This window comes from Paroedura picta, chromosome 8, assembly GCF_049243985.1.
Source record: "Paroedura picta isolate Pp20150507F chromosome 8, Ppicta_v3.0, whole genome shotgun sequence".
Lineage (NCBI taxonomy): Eukaryota > Metazoa > Chordata > Lepidosauria > Squamata > Gekkonidae > Paroedura > Paroedura picta.
In genome coordinates, this window is record NC_135376.1 from 54301 (window position 1) to 78839 (window position 24539).

Here is a 24539-nt window from a genome sequence, read left to right on the forward strand (position 1 = left end):
ATATTTATCAAAATTTTTACTGAAATCGAGAAACTATATCCACAGCATTCACCTGATCCATCTCTATTTCCTTATGGATGGCCACTCAGATCTTCCCCCAGAACCATTTGCCAAATGTTTGGAAGCCATGACTGGATGGCTTGAGCAGAGTCTCCTGAGACTCAACCCCTCTAAGATGGAGGTCCTATGGCAGGGAAAGAAGGCATTGGATCAGACAGCATGTTTGCCCCTCCTGGCAGGGATGCAACTGTCTATCATGTCACAAACCAGCAATCTGGGGGTGACCTTAGATGCTTTGCTAACTATGGAGGCATAGCTCAAGGTAGCCAGCCTGTGCTGAGGCAGCTGCATTGGTTGCTTGGATTAGGTTCTAGGTCTTGGTGCTGACCTTTAAGGCCTTTCATGGTCTGGGACCCACATACCTGAGGGATCCTCTTTTCCCCACAAAACACTTCTCACCATGCAGGGACACAGGGTGCACTGACCTCCCCCCCCCCCCCCGCTCTTTGGCAGCAGTCAGCAACTGGGTGTCTCCCAGGGCCAAGGGTGGGTCTTGTTGGGGAGAGGAGTTGGTGAATAGTGCACAGTTGGTGCACTATAGTTGGTGAATAGTAGCCTCCCCTCCCCCTCCCCCTGTGCTTTCATTCCCTCCAGCTGTACTTCTAGCTGTTACCAGACTTATTTTTCCTGGGCCTCTTCTGCATGATGGATAAACTGATGAAAACTCACTAAATACATTGCTGTTTTTCTGATCTCAGCACAGAAGAGTTAATTTACTCCGCAAAACTGATTTTGCTCTGCTTGGTGAACTGCCTCTTCGGTGCTTTAAGCGTCTTTTCACTGATTCATTTCTCTCCTGCCTGCCTGAGATGATCATGCAGGCATGAGGCATGCAGATAAGCTCTTTAGTTATGCAGATTAGTGACTACATTAGAGAACAAAGCGGAGTTGGCAAAACTACAGGGGGCAAGGCTATGAATTGTTTCATGCAGAGAGCATTGCAACGTAGTTTTTCAACAGACTATATTCAATGCAGAACTATGATTGTAATATAATAAAGCGGTCTAAACTGGTTATTTTTAAAACTGTTTTATTTGGCTCCATGCAGAATACCTCCTGGCCTCTTCGGCATCTATTTTCTTCTCTGCCTATTTTTTTCTCTGCCTTTCCACCACCTGTGAAACCTGTTTGCTGAACTTATGGTTGGCCTTGCCCACTCCCCTCCCCCCATGTTCCTTTTACGTTCATTGCCAGGGCTTTGGTCCTTGGAGCTTGGTATTTAAATGAAATATTTCTAGCATATCCTACAGAAGCACCCCCAGGCTAGAAACCTGCTCCTTTGGGGACAGCATAGCCCCATCCAGAAAAGGATATCTTCCATGTTGGACACCTCCCCCCCCCCCCCTCCGAGTGGCACTTACTTGTCGGGTCACAATCCAGGCCCTGCACAGCATGTAAATACTCCGTTCCGAGCCATGTCTGGTAGGTCTGCTCCTCAATGGGAACCAGCTGTGTGGTGGAGTCTTTGAAGAGAAGGTTCTTCCCACCATAAGCCACTGAGTCAAACATCCGGAAACTGGAGCTTTCATCATTAAACTTTTGCTGTAATGTGGACAGACGGGCATCTGTTAAATACCGGCATTCCTGAGGCCACAGGAATCCTCCAGCAACTGGGGACAATTGGGGAAGGGGGGGGGGCACAAGCCATGGCTCTGCCCAAAGCCTTCCTTTCTTCTCTGGAGGAGCCTTTCCTTAGTTGGACCTGATTGATGTCTGCCCAAGTAGGCTGTAGTGAGAGACACTGGTCTGATTCTTTGCTCCGCCCTGGAAGCTGGCTGGTGGGTCCTTCTCTCACACTTGACTCACTCCCAGTCACCTTGGGCCAGTTGCTTTCTCCCAGACTCATCCGCTTCACAAAGCTGTTGTTGTGAGGATAAAATACAGGTGGGAAAGTGTAGTAAAGATAGTGGGTACCCATTGTGGAGAAACATTGGATATAAATAAATAATAGTTGGAGAGATTTTAACATAGGACCCCCCAGCCCCAAGGAAGTTAAATCAGCTTCTAAGCGAAGGCCCTGGCCCCAGCCTGGGAGAATACTCTGCCAAATGAGATCAGGACCCTGCGGGACCTTAAACAAGCCCACAGGTCCTCCAAGACAGAGCTGTGCTGCCAGACCTAGAAATAATTTTATAGTTTGCTGGCCTCCTTGTCTACAACCCCTGAAGCTAAATGCCATCTGAGCAAATAGTTTGACTCCTTCACCTCTTTTTTGATGTGGAACATATTTTCCGGCATGCCCCCTGGGACAGAAATTGATACGAACATGATGTCCATAGTCATGCCCCTGGGAGCGTGGCAGAAGATGCGGGGAGATTGTAAGCAGAGATGGCTGAGGCTATAGCCAAGGTGCTGGAAAAGCTGGCAGAAGTGGAGGTGGAGCTGCTGAAGCCATTGGGGCTGCCCCGCAACCAATGGGGCTGATGTGCAGTGAGGCACCTCCCCGAAACTAGATGGATTGGACTAGATGGCCTGTATGGCCCCTTCCAACTCTAGGATTCTATGAAACTGGCTGGGGTTGCTTCAGGACCACACTGGGGTGAGGCACAGCCCCTAAAGAAGCCTGGAACAGCTGTGTGAATGCTGTGGGGTGGGGTACCATCCCCAAAGCTGGCTGAGACCGCCCCACGACCCACGCTGTGGGGGAGGGCACTGCCCCTGCTGCCGAATGGGGCCATCCCATGATCTGTGCGACTGCTGCGGGGAGGGGCACCCCCTCTGAAGCTGCAGTGTTCTGTCATATGCTTTTTGTGGGCAGAAGGTATGTCAGGAACACAAATTCATCTCTGCCTGTGTGGTCACTATGGGGATAAAGTTCTCTCTTGTAGAGTCATCTATGAGTGGATTGAAATATTCGAAAATGGCCATACTAGTATGACAGAGGCAGAGCGTTCAGGATGTCCAGCTACATCCATGACCACAATAATCCTAGAAGATGGTAAACATCAACTTTTCAGTCAATGGTTGCGTCTTGAATTTTTCTTCCACAAGAGATGATAGATGTTTCCATTGCATACTCTGCCACTTGCTTTCAGGCTAGCAGTGGTGAGCCCACATTTCATCCCCAGCGACTGCTACAGAAAATAGTCACCTTCTCGATTGTCAGTTGCTTAGGCACCCACACTTCACTGAACTCAGAGCTGTTCTGAATCAGGGCATAGGCACAGCCAACACTCACCCTCAGTTTTCCTGAAACTGCTTCAACTGTTATTCTTCTGTTTTCAAGAATCACTTCCAGGGTTCAAGTGGATAGCCGTGTTGGTCTGAAGCAGCAGAACAAATTAAGAGTCCAGATGTTGTATCTGAGGAAGTGTGCATGCACCCAAAAGCTCATACTGTGAATAAAACTATGTTGGTTTTAAAGGTGCCCCTGCTGGACTCTAAATTTGTTTAGTTCCAGGATTCTTTCTTTATTCCTCATGGTCACTGTGTATTACAGAACGGTGCAATTTCTAAGGTTCGCAGCCCTCAAGTGTGACAGCTCTTATACTAAAATGCAAGGCCAGCTGGCTTGCCAGACAGACTACTCACATGACACTCTCAGATACAACCAATGACTATTCCTCCCTTCCTCACCATTTCCAACCAAAATGCAAAAGTGTGGGAACTTTTTGAAGACCAGTTGTATTTATTTAATATTGAATTTTTATTTTTATGTTTTTAAACTTGATATTAATTTTATTATATGTTTTTAATGCTTCGATTAGCCACCCTGACACACCTGGGAAGGGCAGGGTATAAATGCAAAAATAAAAAAATGAATAAACAATACTTTTTAATCTCTTAAAACTTCTGGTGTCTGCAAGGACCTTGCCTGTGGAAAATTGCCACTTGATCTTCTACTCAGAAGTCGCTGAAGGCCTTATTTATTTATTTACTTCATTTGTTATTCCATTTTTATCATCATTGGGTACCCAAGTACATTATAATGATTTTCCCTTTTCCCTTTTTATCTTCACAACAACCCTGTGAGGTAGGTTCAGCTGTATGTGTGTGTGTGTGACAGAGAGAGAGAGAGAGAGAGAGAGAGAGAGAGATTGGCCCAAGGTCACACAGCAAACCTCCAAAGCATAACATATAAACCTGTGACCTACAGATTGTAGTCCAACCACTATACCATGCTGACTCTCTAAGAAAAAGTGGGTAACATAACAGGCAATATTAAATTGGTAAATCTTTCTCTGTAGTTGGGGAAAGCTGTAATGTTTGGATGTGTCTGACTTGCAGCAGTTAAAGTGAGAGTAGCTCTCTCACATACAGAGAAGTGTTAACTGCATCTCAAGAGGCCAAGAGAACTACACGTGAGGACCTAAAGCTTGACGAGTCTTATGAAAGCCGGGGTCTTGCTGAGCTAGGCCTCCTCTGATCATGAAGGCCCAAGCTGCTCCCGGCTGCAGACCCGCAAGGGATGCCTCCTGTACAGTTGAGGGCTGTGGGAGGAAATTCATCCGTAGCCACCATGGCGCTTGCTGGTGCCACCTACCAAGTGATCATGATGTCTGCTGTCAGAGCCATCTCCCCTCTTGTCTGAGACAGCTGCCACTAGGACATTATATGAACTGAAGGGTCCAAAGGAAACCATAGCATGTTTGCTGAATGCAGTACATTTGACATGTCCCCCTGTTTCATTTTGTTTTTGTAATGCTGCAGGCCCAAGAAACCAGCACACAGATCTGAAAAGAGCCCCAGCCTAAAAAGTCACTGGTCACCTGTCCTTGATCCAGCAGCTGAAAGATGAGGCTCCCCGCAGTGTCTTGCCTGGTCACCACAGCATGAGCAGGGACACGTGCCAAGTGGCACCTCCGCCACTCTGTGACTTCTGCCCTGGTTCCGTCCCGGCAGAGGAGCTGGAAGTCACCTGGCTGAAGCTTCTGAGCCCACAAGGGGGGAGCTGGGCCTAGAACCGGGATCAGAACAGACCGCAGGCTGATGAGGAACAAAGGCCACACCACCACCCTTCCAGTTCCACATATGCTTGCCAGCTCTTAGCTGGAAACTCCTGGAGATTTGGGGATGGAGCCTAAAGTGGGGAGGGTCGTCAGAGTCCACCTTCCAAAGCAGCCATTTTCTCCAGAGGAACTGACCTCTGACGTCTGGTGAGTACTTGTAATTCTGGGAGATCCCCAGGCCCTACCTGGAGGTTAGCAACCCTAATTCCACAGTCCACATCCTTCTAGAACTGACAGGAAAGGGACATTTTTAAAGTATCTTCAGGATCATGTATGTATGTAGGTTAACTGTATTTAACTGTTAATTTATTTTAAATGGTGTATGCTAGTGGGGGGGAGCTTTTCATAGAATCAAAGAATCATAGAATTGTAGAGTTAGAAGGGACCTCCTGGCTCTTCAACCATCTGCACTATGCAGGACACTCACATCCCAATCGCTCATCTACTGTAACCTGCCACCCCCTTGAATAGTTATCAGTTGTCTCCTCTCTAGGCTAAACAAACCAAGCTCCCCCAACTTTTCCTTATATGTCTTGGTCTCCAAACCCCTCACCATCTTTGTTACCCTCCTCTGGACACACTCCCTATGAGTACGATCTGTCAACCAGTTAGGATCCATACCACAGTTTACCAGCTTCTCAACAAGAATATCATTTGGAACCTTATCAAAAGCTTTCCTGAAATCCAGATAAACTATGTCTGAAGCATCCCCCTGATCCAGCAAGGTAGTCACATTCTTGAAAAATGAGATATGTTTGGTCTGACATGGCTTATTTTTGCGAAACGTGTGCTGAGTCTTAGAAATCACAGCTCTCTGTTCCAGCTGTTCAAGGACCAAGTGTTTAATGATTTGTTCCAAAATTTAGCCAGCTATAGACATCCAGCTGACAGGTTGATCGTTACCTGGATCCTCATTTATAAATATGTTGAACAACACAGGCCCCAGGACAGATCCCTGGGGTACTCCACTTGTCACTCTTCTCCAAGAGGATGCTGAACGTTTTACAAGTACCCTATGGATACGATCTGTTAACCAGTTACCGATCCACCTGACAGAATTAGGATCCAGGCTGCATTTTACCAGCTTGTCAACAAGAATATCATTTGGAAGCTTATCGAAAGCTGTACTGAAATCCAGATAAGCTATGATTATGATTTGATTAGTTATCATATCACCTCTTATTCATCTTCTCTCCTGGCTAAACAGACCAAGCTCCCTCAACCTTTCCTCATATGACTTGGTCTCCCAACCCTACACCATCTTTGTAGCCTTCCTCTGGACAAGCTCCAGAGAGGGTAGATGATGATTAAATATTTGAAAAGTTGTCTCTTAGAGGAGGCTAGGGAGCAGTCCCTGTTGGCAGCAGTGGATAGGACCTGCAGTAATGGCTCTAAACTACATGCAGAATAGTATTGGTTAAATATTAACCAGCTCTTTTTAACTGAAGTGGGTAAGCTACTAGGGTCAGTGAGGGCAACTATTTACCCCCTTGATCCCTGCCCATCCTGGCAGCTTAAAATGAGCAACCAATAGGTAGGAGGCCCCCTGAGGGATATTGTCAACCTCTCCCTGTCATCCAGGGTGTTCCCAGAGGTGCTGAAGGAGGCAGTGGTGTGCCCTTTACTGAAGTATTCAGCACTGGATCCACGGGATCTGGCCAGTTTAGGGCAGATAGATATTTATCAACTTTAAAAGGTTTTAATGTAGACTATTAATATGACCCCCCTTCAAGGATTGCTGCCTTGCTGTGGCAAGGAGGCTTGCGTAGCTCAGTGAAGCTATGAGCTATGCCATGCAGGGCCACCCAAGACGGACAGGTCATAGCTGAGAGTTCTGACAAAAGGTGATCCACTGGAGAAAGAAATGGCAAACCACTCCAGTATCTTTGCCATGAAAACCCAAATAGATGGGGAAGAAATGGAGATAGTGACAGATTTTATTTTCCTGGGCTCCAAGATCACTGTAGATGGGGACTGCAGCAAAGAAATTAAAAGACACTTGCTCCTGGGGAGGAAAGCTATGGCAAATCTAGACAGCATTCTAAAAAGCAGAGACATCACCCTGCCAACAAAAGTGCGTTTAGTCAAGGCTATGGTATTCCCAGTTGCAATGTATGGCTGCGAAAGTTGGACCATAAAGAGGGCTGAGTGTCAAAGAACTCTGGTGCTGGAGAAAAGAACTCTGGTGCTGGAGAAGATTCTTGCGAGTCCCTTGGACTGCAAGGCGAACAAACCGATCAGTCTTAGAGGAGATCAGCCCTGACTGCTCCTTAGAAGGCCAGATCCTGAAGATGAAACTCAGATACTTTGGCCACCTCATGAGAAGGAAGGACTCCCTGGAGAAGAGCCTAATGCTGGGAGCGATTGAGGGCAAAAGAAGAAGGGGACGACAGAGAATGAGGTGGCTGGATGGAGTCACTGAAGCAATAGGTGCAAACCTAAATGGACTCCGGGGAATGGTAGAGGACAGAAAGGCCTGGAGGATCATTGTCCATGGGGTCACGATGGGTCAGACATGACTTTGTACTTAACAAAAGCAATTAATATGACAATTTTAATTTCCAGCTTGGAGAGAATTGTAACTAGAAAGGCACCTGCTTCTGTACCAGCTATAGGTCTCCTTCCGCATTGTGGAATTCTGTTTGCCCCAAGACACACGTGTGAAGATGATCCAGAGGAGGAACAGACCCTGCCTGCAGTCCAGGCCAGTATTCCCTCCATGCTGTTTAGTGGAGGGCTTTCCTGCTGGCCTCCAGGTTCTGGGGGACTCCCAGCCTTACAGCAGTGTTGTCTGCCCCTCCCCACCAGTTTCCTCGGCCTTGGGCCCGAACAATTCTTCTGTGGCTCCATTGTTGCGTGCTGCATTGTCGCAGCCAGAAAGAGACTTACCTTGGATGGTGTCTGTGACGGTGTTGTGCTTCACAAAGGCAATCTCTCCCGCCTTTTCCACCAGACACCTGCAGGAAACCGAACCCAGTCAATCCAACCCACTCCAGCAGCAAGTCCTGGAGCCATGTGGAACTGTGACAACGATGCAAACTGTGCCGGGATAATGAAGGCACTGCAGCCTGCTTTAAGGAGGCTGCTCACTGGGGCCAGCTGGCTGCTCTGTTTTGTAGCTGCTGGACTCCGTGTTGCACAGAATCAGTCCCCAGAGGGGCTTGCGGCAACCAGCTGCGACAACTGCACACATCCTCATCTTTTACCTTCCTTTCAAGGTGTTCAGAAGCATCGCTGAAGTCCTGCAGGATCCCTAACAGGTGATGCCTTTTTACAGGACATAAACAAAAAACATTCACGCAACCTGGAGGAACAGGCCACAAGGCAAGTGCAGTGAAAATTATGACCCTTGGGTGCCCTTCTGACATGCCTCCCCACCCTCCACCCCCACTGTCTGACATACCTGAAGGCTCCAGCGTAGTCGTAGTAGACCTCTCGGGGACTTGCTTCACATTCCCATTGTCCTGCCCCATCCCCTTTGCAGATCTCACAGAGGGAGGGAGGGTATCTATCCCCACTTGCTCCAGGGACACAGCTAGCATTGAAATACTCCCCGACAGCTGGAAGGGAATGAAAGCCTGGAAGGCATGCTACATCAGGACATGCCCTTGGAGGAAAGTGACAGCTTAAGAAGCAGCTGTATGGGATTCATCTTAAAGAAGGGACTTCGTTCTGCTGGGCAGGAGGTCCCAACTGGCATGAAAGCCATTCAGAGTCTGTGGCTGGGAGCCAACCAAGAAGCCACATTGTGCTGGTGTCCCCACTGCTGCACTCTGTCTCACAAACACACACAGCAGCCTGTGGGCAAGACAGGGCTCATGCTAGAGAGAGAAAGCCCTCTAGACAGGTGTCTCAGTCTAGACCTTTGCAAAGGCACTTGTAAGCCGTCACAGTGGGAATTCTCAGTGTATGAGCTAGTAGCCAGTGTTAAGGTCTTGCAAATTCAGGACATTACAGATTCTCTCTCACACACAAACACCCCATCACCACACACAAGCACAAGGCTGCCTTGAAGAGAACCTGGTCTTCTGCATCCTTTAGCAGTGCAGAGAAATGAAGGTACACAAAGGTCTCTGAAATGTGGGGTAATTCTTCTTTGAATTAGTGGGGCTTCTGTATGTAGCAGAATATTTCCCCTCGACTGCTTAATGTCATCCAAATATTATTTAATTGCCCACCCACTCAGAGCTCAGGAGGGGAGGCTGCAGAGTGCAGCACCAAGCTGGTTACTATAGGGCAGCCAATGCTCACCTTTCGGAACCTGACAACCCATCAGTGCTATCTGGCCACTGTCAATGAGGAAACCCACAGGGACGTTCCATCCTACGGTCCGGTTGATGCCAGTGTGGCAAGTCCTAGCCCCCCTCAAGCTGTTGATGGTCAAGGTGGAATTGGTTCTCACCACAGCGACAGCATAGTAGGAGGTGCCAAGATCTGTACAGAGGTGAAGGGGAACAAGAACCATTTGAGTGGGACTCCTACCTGAGAGGACTGTTTATTATTCCCCATCTTTCACACTAAGGGCCCAAGGCAGATCACAAGGCACTAAGAAGCAAAGCTGAACCTCCAGCCTCTGTATCATTATGAGGAATGGAAGACTGAAGAGGCAGGCAAATGAATGGGATACAGACCAATGGCCTTAAGTTACAGCCAAGTAGAGACTGGTTGAACATTGGGAGAAACTTCAGGACAGAATGGAAGCAATTCCCTTGCAATAGGTTGTGAGAGGTCTTCAAACAGAGCTGGCCATCCATCCACTGGGAATGCCCTGCCTGCCTGCCTGCCTGCCTTCCTTCCTTCCTTCCTTCCTTCCTTCCTTCCTTCCTTCCTTCCTTCCTTCCTTCCTTCCTTCCTTCCTTCCTTCCTTCCTTCCTTCCTTCCTATAAAATTTTCTCTCTTGGAAGAGTCTACTACAGCCTTTTTCAACCCTTTGACTGTGGAGGAACCCCTGAAATCAATTTTCTGGCTTCAAGGATACCGCCCCCCCCCCCCAAGCAATGTAATCTGATCATGCCTCCCTGCCACACCCCCGGAAGTGATATAACCACACGTACCCTTCCCCCTACTGAGCCTCTTGTGGCGCAGAGTGGTAAGGCAGCCGTCTGAAAGCTTTGCCCATGAGGCTGGGAGTTCAATCCCAGCAGCCCGCTCAAGGTTGACTCAGCCTTCCATCCTTCCGAGGTCGGTAAAATGAGTACCCAGCTTGCTGGGGGGTAAACGGTAATGACTGGGGAAGGCACTGGCAAACCACCCCGTGTTGAGTCTGCCATGAAAACGCTGGAGGGCGTCACCCCAAGGGTCAGACATGACTCGGTGCTTGCACAGGGGATACCTTTACCTTTTTACCCTTCCCCCTCCTTTTTCTCTGTCTTTACTAATGCTCCAGTGGCTCTGCCTCATGTAAGCCAGAAAGAATGGCAGGAGCTGAGACAAATCCCAACCCCCACCCCCATACCACTCCACAACCAATTCCCCCCTTTCCTTTTTACACCCATGGTCTACCCACTGTGCCCTCGAGGGGGAGGGGCCTAGCTTGTGGCCAAGTCAATTAAAGCAAGAGGGGAAAGTCCATGGACTCCCTTTACAGACCCCTGGTTGGGAATCCCTGGTCTAGTGGGCTTGAATCAGGGTAGCCCAGCAGCAGGTGACTATCCAAGTGACTCCGCCTCTGCCATGGATTTGGGAAAGTTCCTCATCTAGCAGGAATGAATTCATGGTGATTGTGAGGATGATCACAATAAACTCAGAGAGTATACACATTATAAGCAGGAGTCACTTGCTGCCTGGTTGGTGTCACAGAATTGACCCCCTCCCCTCAACACAAGTGCTAACCACACTGGTATCCTTGAGGCAGATGCTAGTGGTCTTGTCTGAACAAGGAGGAAGGCACTGGTATTAGCTATTTACCTTGGCCATATGCTTCACCCACAACTGGCTTCAGATTGTACTCCTTCCCAGCCTGGTAAAGGGTGCCTCCATCCAGGGTTGCAGCATCTGCCAAGCTCGCCTGTGCACAAAAAATGGAGGGTGTTAAGAACAAAAGATTAAACCCCGGTATCTCACCACTATAGACCCTTACAACCTATGTTGAAATAGAACACCTCCTCCTCAACCCACCAAAATACACAACCAGAAACAAGTCGGCCCGATATATCAACTAATAAGATAGGAGCTATGCACACACACGCACACACACACACACAAAACCAACCATCCATATCAAGCCAAAACCTAACAAGGAGGAAGACAAAAAAGCCAATCACAGCATACAAAGGGAAGAAAAGCAAGGATACACGAGGACAGAATACAGAAACAACAGAAAAACGAAGACACAACACCAAAAAAACAACAATGAGCATTCAAAAAAATCAAAGCATCTTTGAGAGGTCAACAGGGGTAGGGGTAGAGTAGTTGAAATGAGAGAAGAGGCACAAGATATGGACATACTCGCACCCCTTCTAATCTCTGCCCCATCCCTCGGTACTCAAGGGTGGAGGTAAAAAACTGCCTCCGACACTGATGATATGCAACACCAGGTCAATTAAAAAGAAGACCATGAGAGTGGAATAGGCTGCCTAAGGAGGTGGTGAGCAGAATTGTTCTCTTTTGCCTGAGAGGGACCAGAACGAATGGGATGAAATTAATTCAAAGGAAATTCCATCTAAACATCCAGAAGAAGTTCTTAACAGTCAGAGCGGTTTCTCAGTGGAACAGGCTTCCTCGGGAGGTGGTGGGCTCTCCATCTTTGGAGATTTTTAAACAGAGGCTGGAGAGCCATCTGACAGAGAGGCTGATTCTGTGAAGGCAAAGGGGTGGCAGGTTACAGTAGATGAACAATTGGGATGCGAGTGTCCTGCATAGTGCAGGGGGTTGGACTAGATGACCTATGAGGTCCCTTCCAACTCTATTATTCTATGATTCTATGATTCTATAATTCTTGGAAGAGCTGAGGACCCTCCTGGAGTCTTCATAGTTCTGCAGAATCTGCAAGATGGAGCTCTTCCACCAGGTATTTGGTTGAGGCCACAGCAGTTAAGACCTGTGGGCCTCTCCTCTTAACATCCGGAAAATCAGGTTACATCTCCCTCTGAGGCATGGGTAAGGAGTATGATGAGCAGGAGGGAAGTGAAGGGTTAGGATTGATATGCATTTTGGCTACCACAGAGGGATGACAATATTAAGATTATTGTGTTTTGTGGGGTTTTATTGTGGGGTTTATAAACTGTAACCCACCATGAGCAATTTATTTGTTTGTTTTTGATTTATAGCCCATGGTGGGTTACAATCATCCAAAAAACCCACTAAAATCCCACTAAAACGAACATAAAAACATAAAGCAAAAACCCTTATGATACAGCAGCAAAACTCCTCCATCACTAACATAACCCAGTATCTATTTGGATGAACAGAGAACTTCAAGAGGAACTAAGAAAGAAAAGGGAGATGTTCAGGAAATGGAGGGAAGGACAGAGCTCTAAAGAAGAGTACCTACAGGTTACTAGGCACTGTAGATCAATCATCAGAAAGGCCAAAGCTGAGAGTTAGCTAAGATTGGCCAGGGAAGCCCACTATAACAAGAAAAGATTTTTCAGTTATGTGAGGAGCAAACGTAAAGTAAAGGAGGCAATAGGCCCACTGTTGGGTGCGGATGAACAAACTCTAATGGAGGATGCAGAGAAAGCAGAAAGGCTTAGTGTCTATTTTACATCTGTTTTTTCCCACAGGTCAAAGGGTTTAGGCACATCTAGAGATGGCAGTAGCCAAGAGATAGTGTCTGGGTGGCAGGTTGACATGGACAGAGAGGTTGTTGAGAGGCATTTAGCTGCACAGGATGAGTTCAAATCCCCTGGGCCGGATGAAATGCACCCGAGAGTGCTCAAAGAACTTTCCGGAGAACTTGCAGAACCCTTGTCCATCATTTTCGGGACCTCTTTAAGGACTGGAGATGTCCTGGAGGACTGGAAGAGAGCAAATGTTATTCCAATCTTCAAGAAAGGGAGGAAGGATGACCCGGGAAACTATAGACCAGTGAGTCTGACCTCTGTTGTGGGTAAGATAATGGAGCAGATATTAAAGGGAGTGATCTGCAAACATCTGGAGGACAATTTGGTGATCCAAAGAAGTCAGCATGGATTTGTCTCCAACAGGTCCTGTCAGACCAACCTGGTTTCCTTTTTTGACCAAGTCACAGGTTTGCTGGATCGTGGAAATTCGGTTGATGTCGTTTACTTGGATTTTAGTAAAGCTTTTGATAAGGTTCACCATGATGTTCTGATAGATAAATTGAAGGACTGCAATCTGGATTTTCAGATAGTTAGGTGGATAGGGAATTGGTTAGAGAACCGCACTCAAAGAGTTGTTGTCAATGGTGTTTCATCAGACTGGAGAGAGGTGAGTAGCGGGGTACCTCAGGGCTCGGTGCTCGGCCCGGTACTTTTTAACATATTTATTAATGATCTAGATGAGGGGGTGGAGGGACTACTCATCAAGTTTGCAGACGACACCAAATTGGGAGGACTGGCAAATACTCTGGAAGATAGAGACAGAGTTCGAAGATAGAGACAGAGTTCAACGAGATGTGAACACAATGGAAAAATGGGCAAATGAGAACAAGATGCAATTTAATAAAGATAAGTGTAAAGTTCTGCATCTGGGTCAGAAAAATGAAAAGCATGCCTACTGGATGGGGGATACGCTTCTAGGTGACACTGTGTGTGAACGAGACCTTGGGGTACTTGTGGATTGTAAACTAAACATGAGCAGGCAGTGTGATGCAGCGGTAAAAAAGGCAAATGCCATTTTGGGCTGTATCAACAGGGGCATCACATCAAAATCACAAGATGTCATAGTCCCATTGTATACGGCACTGGTCAGACCACACCTGGAGTACTGTGTGCAGTTCTGGAGGCCTCACTTCAAGAAGGACGTAGATAAAATTGAAAGGGTACAGAGGAGAGCGACGAGGATGATCTGGGGCCAAGATAGGTTGTGGGACTTGGGAATGTTCAGCCTGGAGAAAAGGAGGTTGAGAGGGGACATGATAGCCGTCTTTAAGTATTTGAAAGGTTGTCATTTGGAGGAGGGCAGGATGCTGTTCCCATTGGCTGCAGAGGAAAGGACACACAGTAATGGGTTTAAACTACAAGTACAACGATATAGGCTAGATATCAGGAAAACATTTTTCACAGTCAGAGTAGTTCAGCAGTGGAATAGGCTGCCTAAGGAGGTGGTGAGCTCCCCCTCACTGGCAGTCTTCAAGCAAAGGTTGGATACACACTTTTCTTGCATGCTTTAGGATGCTTTGGGCTGATCCTACGTTGAGCAGGGGGTTGGACTAGATGGCCTGTGTGGCCCCTTCCAACTCTATGATTCTATGATTCAATTATTCTATCTGAGGGGGGAGGAAGAAAGAGGGCGCAGATGGAATTCACCACCACCGCATCTATGAGAGGGGCCCAGATCTACCTCGCCGCCCAGCCTCAACCATAGACATGGTGGAAGATCTCCATTTTGCAGGCCCTGCAGAACGCCCTCAGGGAGCTACCTGCCCACTCACTCACAACCTGCCTAAGTTCAATAACTCTTTCCAAGGCAATTGGTACAATAAATTTTATACATTGATAATTTTTTAAGGACCAACCAAAAAAAATTTATAAAAAATTAAAAAATTATCAATATATAAAATTTATTGTACCAATTGCCTTGGAAAGGTTCTGCTTTTCTCTGTTTATCTCCCCACCCCCTGCCTTGTCCTCCTCTACCTGTGTTACCTGATATCTTCCTATATCATGTCTCCCCTGCACTACTGGATTCTGGACTCTGTCCATGGAGCAAGAGTGACAGGAGTGTTCCACTCCTGTGAACGGTTTTTCTTCTCGTAGCAAGTGCATTGCCCTGCCACCACGCAGCCCTTGTGTCAGGTGACCTGCCTCTTTCTTCCAGATAAGGGGGAACAAAGTGCAGCACAGCCCAACCTCCTCCAATGCCATAGGCAAAGGACAGGTGTCCTGTCGCAAGGAATTAGCATCCTCCAAGCCTCCGGGACTGTTGTGCTCCTTCCTGGTTCAGATAATATCTGCCATCAATCTCATTTGCTGATGTAGCAAGGATGCAAGGTCTTTGGCGTAGGGTTTGACGCCAAAGAATTAATGGACACAAGTCTGACATCAAAACCACAAAATTGAAAAACCTGTAGGGGAACACTTCAAACTTCCAGAACGGACCTGAAAGTAGCTGTTATATTGCAAAGGAGCTTCAAGAACAGGCTAGAAAGGGAGATTGCATAAATGCAAGTTATTACAACACTCAATACTACAACATACCCAGGACTCAATAGGGACAAAGGTTTTTTTATCTCACTATTCATGCTAACCTTGTTCAGCCTGTGTATCCAAATTCCTCACAACTTATTTTATGTGTGATACTGTGATAATGTGACTGTAAAGTAATGGTAATGTTATGGTGTGTTGAGTTTACTCCCTGGTCTTGGGATAAGATAGTTACCGGCAATTACCTTGTAAGAATGTTTCACACTGGTATTGGGAACAGATGGGGGCAAGCAACATATGGTGATGTGATAGCCTTTGATCACTTTTACAGAAAGTTTTATTTCTCCCATGTTTATGTGAATAACAACTGAATTTCAAGGGGATTGACCAGCTGTTTTGGCAAAGAATTATCATTGGCTGTATTTGGATGTGTGACACAGTTTACTAATGTAACAGAATTAATTTTTGCTATATATTCCCACTGTCATGTAAGGCAGGGGTAGTCAACCTGTGGTCCTCCAGATTTTCATGAACTACAATTCCCATGAGCCCCTGCCAGCATAGTTCACGAACATCTGGAGGACCACAGGTTGACTACCCCTGATGTAAGGAGTTCTTGCACTTGAAAGCTCATGCCCTGAATAAATCTTTGTTCTTAAAGGTGCTACTGGACTCTGATTCTGTTGTGCTGCTTCAGACCAACATGGCTACCCATTTGAATAACCTGTTACAATGTCACTTTCTGGTCCCTGCAATAGGTCTACCATGCCCTTATTCTTCTTCTTACTTTGAATATAACAAAAAAATGTTTTGTTTTTTTTTTAAATTTCTTGCCAGCCTAAGCTCATTCTGAGTGTTAGGTAACACTCTCTCTGCAAGCCTTGGTTTTTGTTTATATACCTTGCTGGATCATGGGAATCCTGTGGACACAACGAGATCTGAACACAATGGGAAAATGGGCAAATGAGAACAAGATGCAATTTAATTCAATCATCAGAAAGGCCAAAGCTGAGAGTGAGCTAAGATTGGCCAGGGAAGCCCACTGTAACAAGAAAATATTTTTCAGTTATGTGAGGAGCAAACGTAAGGTAAAGGAGGAAATAGGCCCACTGTTGGGTGCGGATGGACAAACTCTAATGGAGGAAGACCAACTCTGCTAAAGATACTAGCTTCGTTAAATTCTTAACTTGTCTTGCTGACAGCTTCATTTCCCAGAAAGTAAAGAGGGGAACCAGGGGGTCTACTATTTTAGACTTGATTCTTACCAATAGGGAAGAATTTGTAGATGAGGTGGAAATTGGTAGAAGCACACTTGGTAGTAGTGACCATGTGATTCTGGAATTTTCAGTTAGGCTAGATACCAGGAAAAAAAATTTCACAGCCAGAGTAGTTCAGCAGTGGAATAGGCTGCCTAAGGAGGTGGTGAGCTCCCCCTCACTGGCAGTCTTCAAGCAAAGGTTGGATACACACTTTTCTTGGATGCTTAGGGCTGATCCTGCGTTGAGCAGGGGGTTGGCCTAGATGGCCTGTATGGCCCCTTCCAACTCTATGTTTCTATGATTCTATGAAATATGTTGAACAACACAGGCCCCAGGATGGATCCCTGGGGTACTTCACTTGTCACTCTTTTCCAAGAGAATAATTGAATTATAAAATCATAGAGTTGGAAGGGACCTCATTGGTCATCTAGTCCAACCTCCTGCACTATGCAGGACAATGCTGAACCATTAACAAGTACCCTCTGGGAATGATCTGTCAACCAGTTACATGATCTGTCGATCCAACGGACAGAATTAGGATCCATTCCGCATTTTAATGTGGAACCTTGTCAAACGCTTTACTGAAATCCAGATAAACTATAGAATCATAGAATTATGATTAGAGTTGGAAGGACTCGTTCACACACAGTGTTACCTAGAAGCGTATCCCCCATCCAGTAGGCATGCTATATTATAGGATAGGTGACACTTGTCTTGGCAGTCGTTCTCTACTGACCAATGTCCTGCATGATGACATTATTTATTTACTTAAAACCTTTATGATCTGCCTGTCTCCCTCCTTGTCAATTCAACTCACATTTCTAATTGCAAACGACTGGGGATGTTTGTAAAAGCCACAGTCTCTTCACCTTCCCTCCTATTAAGCTGATAGGACACAACTAAATGGGGACTGTGGCACTCCATAGTGCCTACCTGACCTTGGGTGATCCCTTGGATTAGCGATCCCCAACCTGTGGGCCGCGGACCACATGTGGTCCTTCAACTAATTGGAGGTGGGCTGCGAAGGATGCCTTCTCCCCCCCCCCCAGCCCTTTACTTCATCCCCCCCCTAGCCCTTTACAACACACTTCGGGTGTCATTGTCTCCCATCACTCCCAGATGGGACTTTGCAGAGAAACAAGCTCAGGGTTCCCATTGGTTTGTCATTGTCATGAGTTAAAATGTCCATGAAAAAAAAATGTTCCTTATGTTCATTGTTGTGGCGTGTCTGTATCTTATTTTGAAGGGATGTTTAAACATTACCATAGTGATCAGAGAGCGTTAGGGCAGTGGTTGAGAGTAGAGGAGTAAACTATCCCCCCCCCCCGGGCCTCAGTAAAAGGCGCTGAGTGGTACCCAGTGAGTGGTCCCCGGCGTTGAGTGGTCACCGGTGATAAAAAGGTTGGGGACCACTGCCTTAGACTATGGGATGCCAAAATCATGCCTGCTTCCAAGTTGATGCCTAAATCCAGAAATGGGGCTGCCATACATCACATCCCCCACCCAGCTGGCATCAGGAATAATGGTAGGGAAGAATTAAAAGGTAAGACATGATTTGCAGAAGAAGACATGATTTTAGAGCACCTCAGAAATCATAGAATCATAGAGTCGGAAGGGGCCATACAGGCCATCTAGTCCAACCCCCTGCTCAATGCAGGATCAGCCCAAAGCATCCTAAAGCAGGAATCATGACAGGACTGGGTGATGGAATCAGTGGTTTGTCGCATCTTCAGACAGGAGCCCTATTTGGGTCTGCAGTAGAAGCCCTGCAGAGACCAACAAGAGTTTCAGAGTAGGAGATTCAGAGAGTGAAAGCTCCTTTTGTCGGATATCTGGGAATTTTTGTTGATCTTCAGTCTTGCTGTATTGCTCAAGGAATGCCTCAGTTGACTCATCAGTGGGCATATTTGTTTACCTTTTGAGGCGATTCTGGTTCGGGGGTGTTTTTCTGGTAAGGAATGTAAAAAGAACCACTGTTTCTTCTAGTTGTGCTTGTAACTTACAATTTAACACATGAAAGACCCCATTATAGCCAAGTTTTGTCAATATGCATACCTATTTCACCTTCAACAACTGTTCAGTTGTTTCATTAAAAGCAGTGAGAAAACAACTGCAGTTTTATTCTCTGGCTGAGAGCTGAAAATATAAGACCTTGGTGGGAAATGAACCAGGGTGTGAAGGTTCAGAACAGAGGGAAGGGCTATCAGCCCCAGCTCCATTTCCTTTCCTGCCATCCAAAGTGTAAATCTGCCCCAAACAAATCAGGGACTTACATTGATCATGGAGGTGCAGGTGCTGGTGGAGCCCCCATTCACACATCCCAGCAATGGGCGGAGTTGGGCTCCTGCAAAGGCTCTGCTCATGTCACTGCACTTGGCCAGCTCCTGGTCAGAGATGGTGCACCAACGCAGCAGGCTCAGGGTGAGGCCTGGGGAGCAAGAGAAGCAGTGAGGCATGGGCTTGGCTGAGACATGCACATGGCATAGTGAACAACAGATTTCATCAGAGACCTCATTGCCCATGTGGTTAGGATTTTGATCCTGAGTCATATTGGGAGGGCAGTATATAAATCTAAGTAGTAATAACATACTAGTAATAATAAGTTCATGTGTCTGCCGCACTCCCATGGAGGCAGCTCGCTTGACATTCTTGTGCTTCCCCTGACGCGTTGGGTATCTGCTGTTACCTTCCCAAGAAATAGCTGGATGAGAAAGCTGCATGGCAAAATATACCCATACCAAAAGAAGAGGTGGAACTGACCTCTGTGGCATTCACAGGCCTCCTATCACAGGAGGAAGAGGACTGGAGCAAGGCTCATCTGCAAAGTGCTTTTGTACTGATATTTGCAGAGGAGTCAACATACACTGCCTGGACCACCCACACCAAAAGAAAGTGAACACAACTCATCTTCCACACACTCACTTTCTTTTTGGCGGGGGGGGGTGTGTCAGTAACAGAAGCTGCAGTTTTACAAAGAGCATTTTGGGCAGCATCTGCCCAGATATGGGCCTATCTCCACTAGCAGAACCTTTCCGTGCCCTCTGAAGAGAGGCATACTTCCTGTTCCCATCCTGCCAAATTGAAATTGATGGGTCTAACACATGCCAGTGCGTACCAGCACCCTCAGAGACCCCTCCCCATGACTGCAACACAAGGGACAGGGCAGGCTCTTGCTTCTGGTAGCAGGGCCAGGGCTATGAATGAGGGACCCAGGTCCTGCTTCACAAGAGGAGGAAGGGGGGGCTGGGATCCCCCTTTGGAATTACAGCGCACATTGTTCTTCTCCTAAATATAAAGGGAGAGGGGCAAAATATAAAAGAAAACCAGCAACACTAAAAAACAACTGACCAAAGAACACTGTTGTGGAAGTCAACACCCAAGTCATAAATTAAACCAGCTCTAAATTCACTCCACATCTCCTGGAGGCAATTTCATATCTGCTCTGGAAACGCTAGTCCTGGAGTTAAGAGAAACAATTGCTATTATTGTATTTGGAACCTACCAGGAGGAAAGTAGAAAATAAGGGCACAAGCAGGTCTGAAGTGCTTCATGGTCGTCAACTCTCGCTCTCTTTCTCTCGCCAGCTGTCAGGGGGAAAAAGGGATGTGAGCTTTATGACAGGCCGTCTTGGGCAGTTCCTTGCCAGACCACTCCTTCTTGGAAACCAGGCGGGCAAAAGAAGCAATGTCTCCTTGCATGTCAGTCCTCACGTCACTGGGGGCAGGGGAATCTTTCATCTCCTGCCACCTTGACAGGAAACCCAACCTCTGGGAGAAGACCAAAAATGGTAGGAAAGATTTTGGAAACGTTGTCACTTCAGCACCATCTAGTGTACCAGCCATGCCATTCCTCTTTAGTGGGACTTATTAAAATATCACCAAAGAGTTGCTTGCTTGTTGATTTCTTCCCTGGGCTTGATAGAAGGGGGGGGGGGGTAAGGGGGGGGAGAAAAGCAATCCTTACCAGCTCTGTCTTCAAGGCCTCCCATGTAGCTTGATCAGCAAATCTGCTGCTGGGTGCTTTCTGGGAAGAAGCAGTGAACATAAGAACATAAAAGGAGCCCTGCTGGATCAGACCAGTGGTCCCTCTAGTCCAGCATCCTGCCTCACACAGTGGCCATTCAGTTCAACTAGGGCAGAGAAACCAAGGCCTTCATACTTTGAGAACATCAGAAGAAAAGCTATTTTTTGTATTCTGATTTTTCCTACTCAGGGGAGTCTCGAAGCAGCTTAGAAGAAGAGTGTCTGAACAACCTGGCTGAACAACCGGGGTAGGGAGAAAAACAGCTGGGGCAACTCCGACGGGCGCTGTGGAACTGTCTGCAGAGGCTCCGTAATGAGGTCAATCCCCTTATCCTCTTCAGGACTGGTTGTATCCTCTTTATTCCGAGTTGCACAGCTCTGGTCTATGAACTCCTCCCCTTTCTTAATTTGGGTCAGAGTAATAATCCTCTCTTCTAAGCCCCTAATCCTTTCCTCCAAAAGTGTTACCAGATTCTATGATTCTATGATTACACTTGGGGCAGATGTAGTCCATCTTGTCTTCAGGGAGGAAGGCAATCATGTCACACTCACTGCAGATGGTGGGATGAGTGTCCTGGAGGTCCATTGTAACTTCTATGCAGTGCAACTACTAGGGAAATATAATCTACTGATTCTAATTGCTAGGCCAAGAACCCGAGGCTAAGAGCTGCAGTCTAAGAGCCCTTTGTCTCTTGCGCTCCTGTGAGGAGCAGCCCTTTTTAATCCTCCCAGCAATCACCTCACTCAGCACCACAATAGATTCTTGCCCTAGGACCATGGGATGTACCTGGACGTAAGCTTTAGCAGTTAACTAGAGGGTTTGCGAGCGGTTTCACTTCCACAGGAACATGCTACTGGTAAAACTGGGTGAGCATTGCACATGTCTCCTTCCCTACCATTGAGAGTCCAATTTCTCCTCAGGGAAGACGGAAAGGAATGTGCAGTGACTGCTGCCAAGCTGAATCAGTGAAAAGGCTGCTGGGTGGAGAATTGATGCAACCCCCTCCCCCAACTCCCAGTAGATAACTGATTTTTTATTTGATTTGCCCATGAAATGTCTGGAGAGGATGAGGAAGAACCTGATGCACAGAGGAGTGGTGGGGTTCCCAGCCGGGGAGTGCCTAATGTGGGAGCGGAGGAGGCAGAAACATGTCTCCCTGCTCACCAACCTTGGCCAGTGGAGAAGACATGCTGCAGTGCAGGGCCATTGCAGAGTCCATGGTGCATTTGGAGAAGGAAAGGATGGACAGGATGGAGTCAATCTCCAGTAGGGAAATGGAAAACTCAAGGGAAGAAGGGAAGGATTCACCACCAGCATGGTGGAGAACAATGCCATCTTTCACAGGACTGTGCAGTCTATGGACAGGATGGGAGACCTGTTGGAGAGGATTGTGGTCTTCATGGAGGCCAGGGAAAGATAGGAACAGGCCACTACACCCTGTCCCACCGCCCCACAGACCCCTGCACCACCAGCCTACTCCCACACACACTCCTGGGTCTAGCCTTGGTCAAAAGGAAGAGAATAATAAAGCCCAGGGACAAGTATTCACCATGAGAGTATTTTGCTTATCCAACCACCCACTTTTTTATTCACAATAAAAGGTTTATTTTGCTATAGCAGTGCTTGTGTTGGTCATCATTTCACTTGGGCATACCCAGAGTGGTGAAGGATCTTGGCTCAGCATTAAAACATTGGGAATCCCTTCCAGCAATGTGTGAAGGTTTGTGGTTGCTTGGGGTGTGTGTGGAGGACTGGAGAGGTGCCAGAATACTGGAGGAGAGCAAATGTATCCGAATCTTCAAAAAAGGGAGGAGAAAATCTGGGAAACTACAGGCCAGTACATCTGACCTCAATTGCAGGGAAGATAATGGAGCAGATTAAAGGGGGCGATCTGCAATCATCTGAAGGACAATTTGTTGATCTGGGAAAGCCTGCATGGATTTGTCTACAGTAGATCCTGCCAGACCAATCTGGTTTCCTTCTTTGACTGAGTGACAGGTTTATTAGTGCATGGAAACTCAGTGGATTTCAGTAAGGCTTTGACATAGTTCCCCATTATGCTCTGGTGGTTAACTGGAGGACTGTAAACGGGATTTTTGGAGGGTTGTGTGGATATGGAACTGGGTAGAAAACTTCACCCAAAGAGTGGTTGTCAATGGTTTTTCACCAGAGTGGAGGGAGGAGAGCAGCAGAGTGCCACAGGGCTCAATACTGGGTCCGGTACTTTTCAACATTTTTATCAATGATCTTGGTGAGGGGGTAGAGGAACTCCTCATTAAATATGCGGATGGCACCAAATTGCGAGTAGTAGTGAGCAACCCAGAAGATATAGAATTCAATGAGATCTGAACACACTGGAAAAGTTGGCAAATGAAAACAAGATACAATTCAATAAGGAGAAGTGTAAAGTTCTACGTTTGGGTCACAAAGCATGCATGCATACTAGATCGGAGATACACTTCAGGGTAGTAGTGTGTGTGAATGTGATCTTGGGGAACTTGTGGACTGTATATGAGCAGGTAAAGAAGGCAAATGCAATCTTGGGCTGTATCAACAGAGGCATCACATCAAAATCAAAATGTCATAGTCTCACTATATACCGCATTGGTCAGACCTCACCTGGAGTCCTGCATGCAGTTCTGGAGGCCTCACTTGGAAAACGACATGGAAAAAATTGATGGAAATGATCCGGGGCCTGGGGACCAAGTCCTGTGAGGAAAGGTTCAGTCTGAAGGTTCAGTCTGGAGGAGGCTGAGAGGGGACATGATTGTTATCTTTAGGTATTGGAAAGGTTGTCACTTAGAGCAGTGGTCCCCAACCTTTCCGAGGCTGGGGACCGGCAGGGCATCGGGCCGCGCCCCCGCGGCCCGTGCCCGTGCGGGCCACGCCTGCGGATCGGGCCGCGCCCACGCCGCGCCCGCGGGCTGCGCCCACGCCGCGCCCGCGGATCGGGCCGCACCCGAGCCGCGCCCGCGAGCCGCGCCCACGGATCGGGCCGCGCCCACGGGCCGCGCCCGCGGATCGGGCCGAGCGGGCGTGGCCCGCACAGGCGCGGCCCGGCCCTGATTCCCTCTCCCCGCCTCCCGCAGTAAGAAGCTTCCCGGGCCGCAAGCTTGCGGCCTGGGAAGTTTTTTACTGCGGGGGCGGGGCGGGGAGAGGGAGCCGCGGCCCGGTGCCATGGCCTTTGCGGCCCGGCACCGGGCCGCGGCCCGCAGGTTGGGGACCACTGACTTAGAGGAGGGCAGGGAAAGGTTCCTGTTGGCAGCAGAGGACAAGACCCGCAGACATGGGCTTAAACTACATGGATGATGATATTGGCTAGGTATCAGAATTTTTTTTCAGTCAGAGTAGAATCATAGAATCATAGAGTTGGAAGGGGCCATACAGGCCATCTAGTCCAACCCCCTGCTCAACGCAGGATCAGCCCCAAGCATCCTAAAGCATCCAAGAAAAGTGTGTATCCAACCTTTGCTTGAAGACTGCCAGTGAGGGCTCACCACCTCCTTAGGCAGCCTATTCCACTGCTGAACTACTCTGACTGAATTTTTTTTTCCTGATGTCTAGCCTATATCGTTGTACTTGAAGTTTAAACCCATTACTGCGTGTCCTTTCCTCTGCAGCCAGCAGAAACAGCATCCTGTCCTCCTCCAAGTGACAACCTTTCAAATACTTAAAGAGGGCTATCATGTCCCTTCTCAACCACCTTTTCTCCAGGCTGAACATTCCCAAGTCCCTCAAACCTATCTTCATAGGGCTTGGTCCCTTGGCCCCAGATCATCCTCGTCGCTCTCCTCTGTACCCATTTCAATTTTATCTACGTCCTTCTTGAAGTGAGGCCTCCAGAACTGCACACAGTGGTCTGACCAGTGCCGTAAACAATGGGACTATGACATCTTGTGATTTTGATGTGATGCCCCTGTTGATACAGCCCTAAATGGCATTTGCCTTTTTTACCGCTGCATCACACTGCCTGCTCATGT

The 24539-nt window shown here is 47.5% G+C and overlaps 1 protein-coding gene across 2 annotated transcripts in view; it reads right to left on the minus strand.

The window, feature by feature from the left end:
• The window catches only part of MELTF (melanotransferrin), a 47125-nt gene extending 26843 nt beyond the window's left edge, over positions 1-20282 (minus strand). Inside the window, exons 1-8 of one of the 2 annotated variants that reach the window (XM_077347920.1) lie at positions 20039-20280; positions 18810-18964; positions 10917-11016; positions 9261-9443; positions 8413-8569; positions 7899-7966; positions 4770-4957; positions 1422-1602 (exon numbers count right to left, since the gene is read on the minus strand). In XM_077347920.1, coding sequence (XP_077204035.1) covers positions 1422-1602; positions 4770-4957; positions 7899-7966; positions 8413-8569; positions 9261-9443; positions 10917-11016; positions 18810-18964; positions 20039-20087 — 1081 coding nt within the window. In that variant the 5' untranslated portion in view covers positions 20088-20280. Of the gene's footprint in view, positions 1-1421; positions 1603-4769; positions 4958-7898; positions 7967-8412; positions 8570-9260; positions 9444-10916; positions 11017-18809; positions 18965-20038 lie in introns of both variants that reach the window. The other variant, XM_077347918.1, reaches the window with a different exon arrangement.
• Between the last annotated feature and the right edge of the window lie 4257 nt (positions 20283-24539).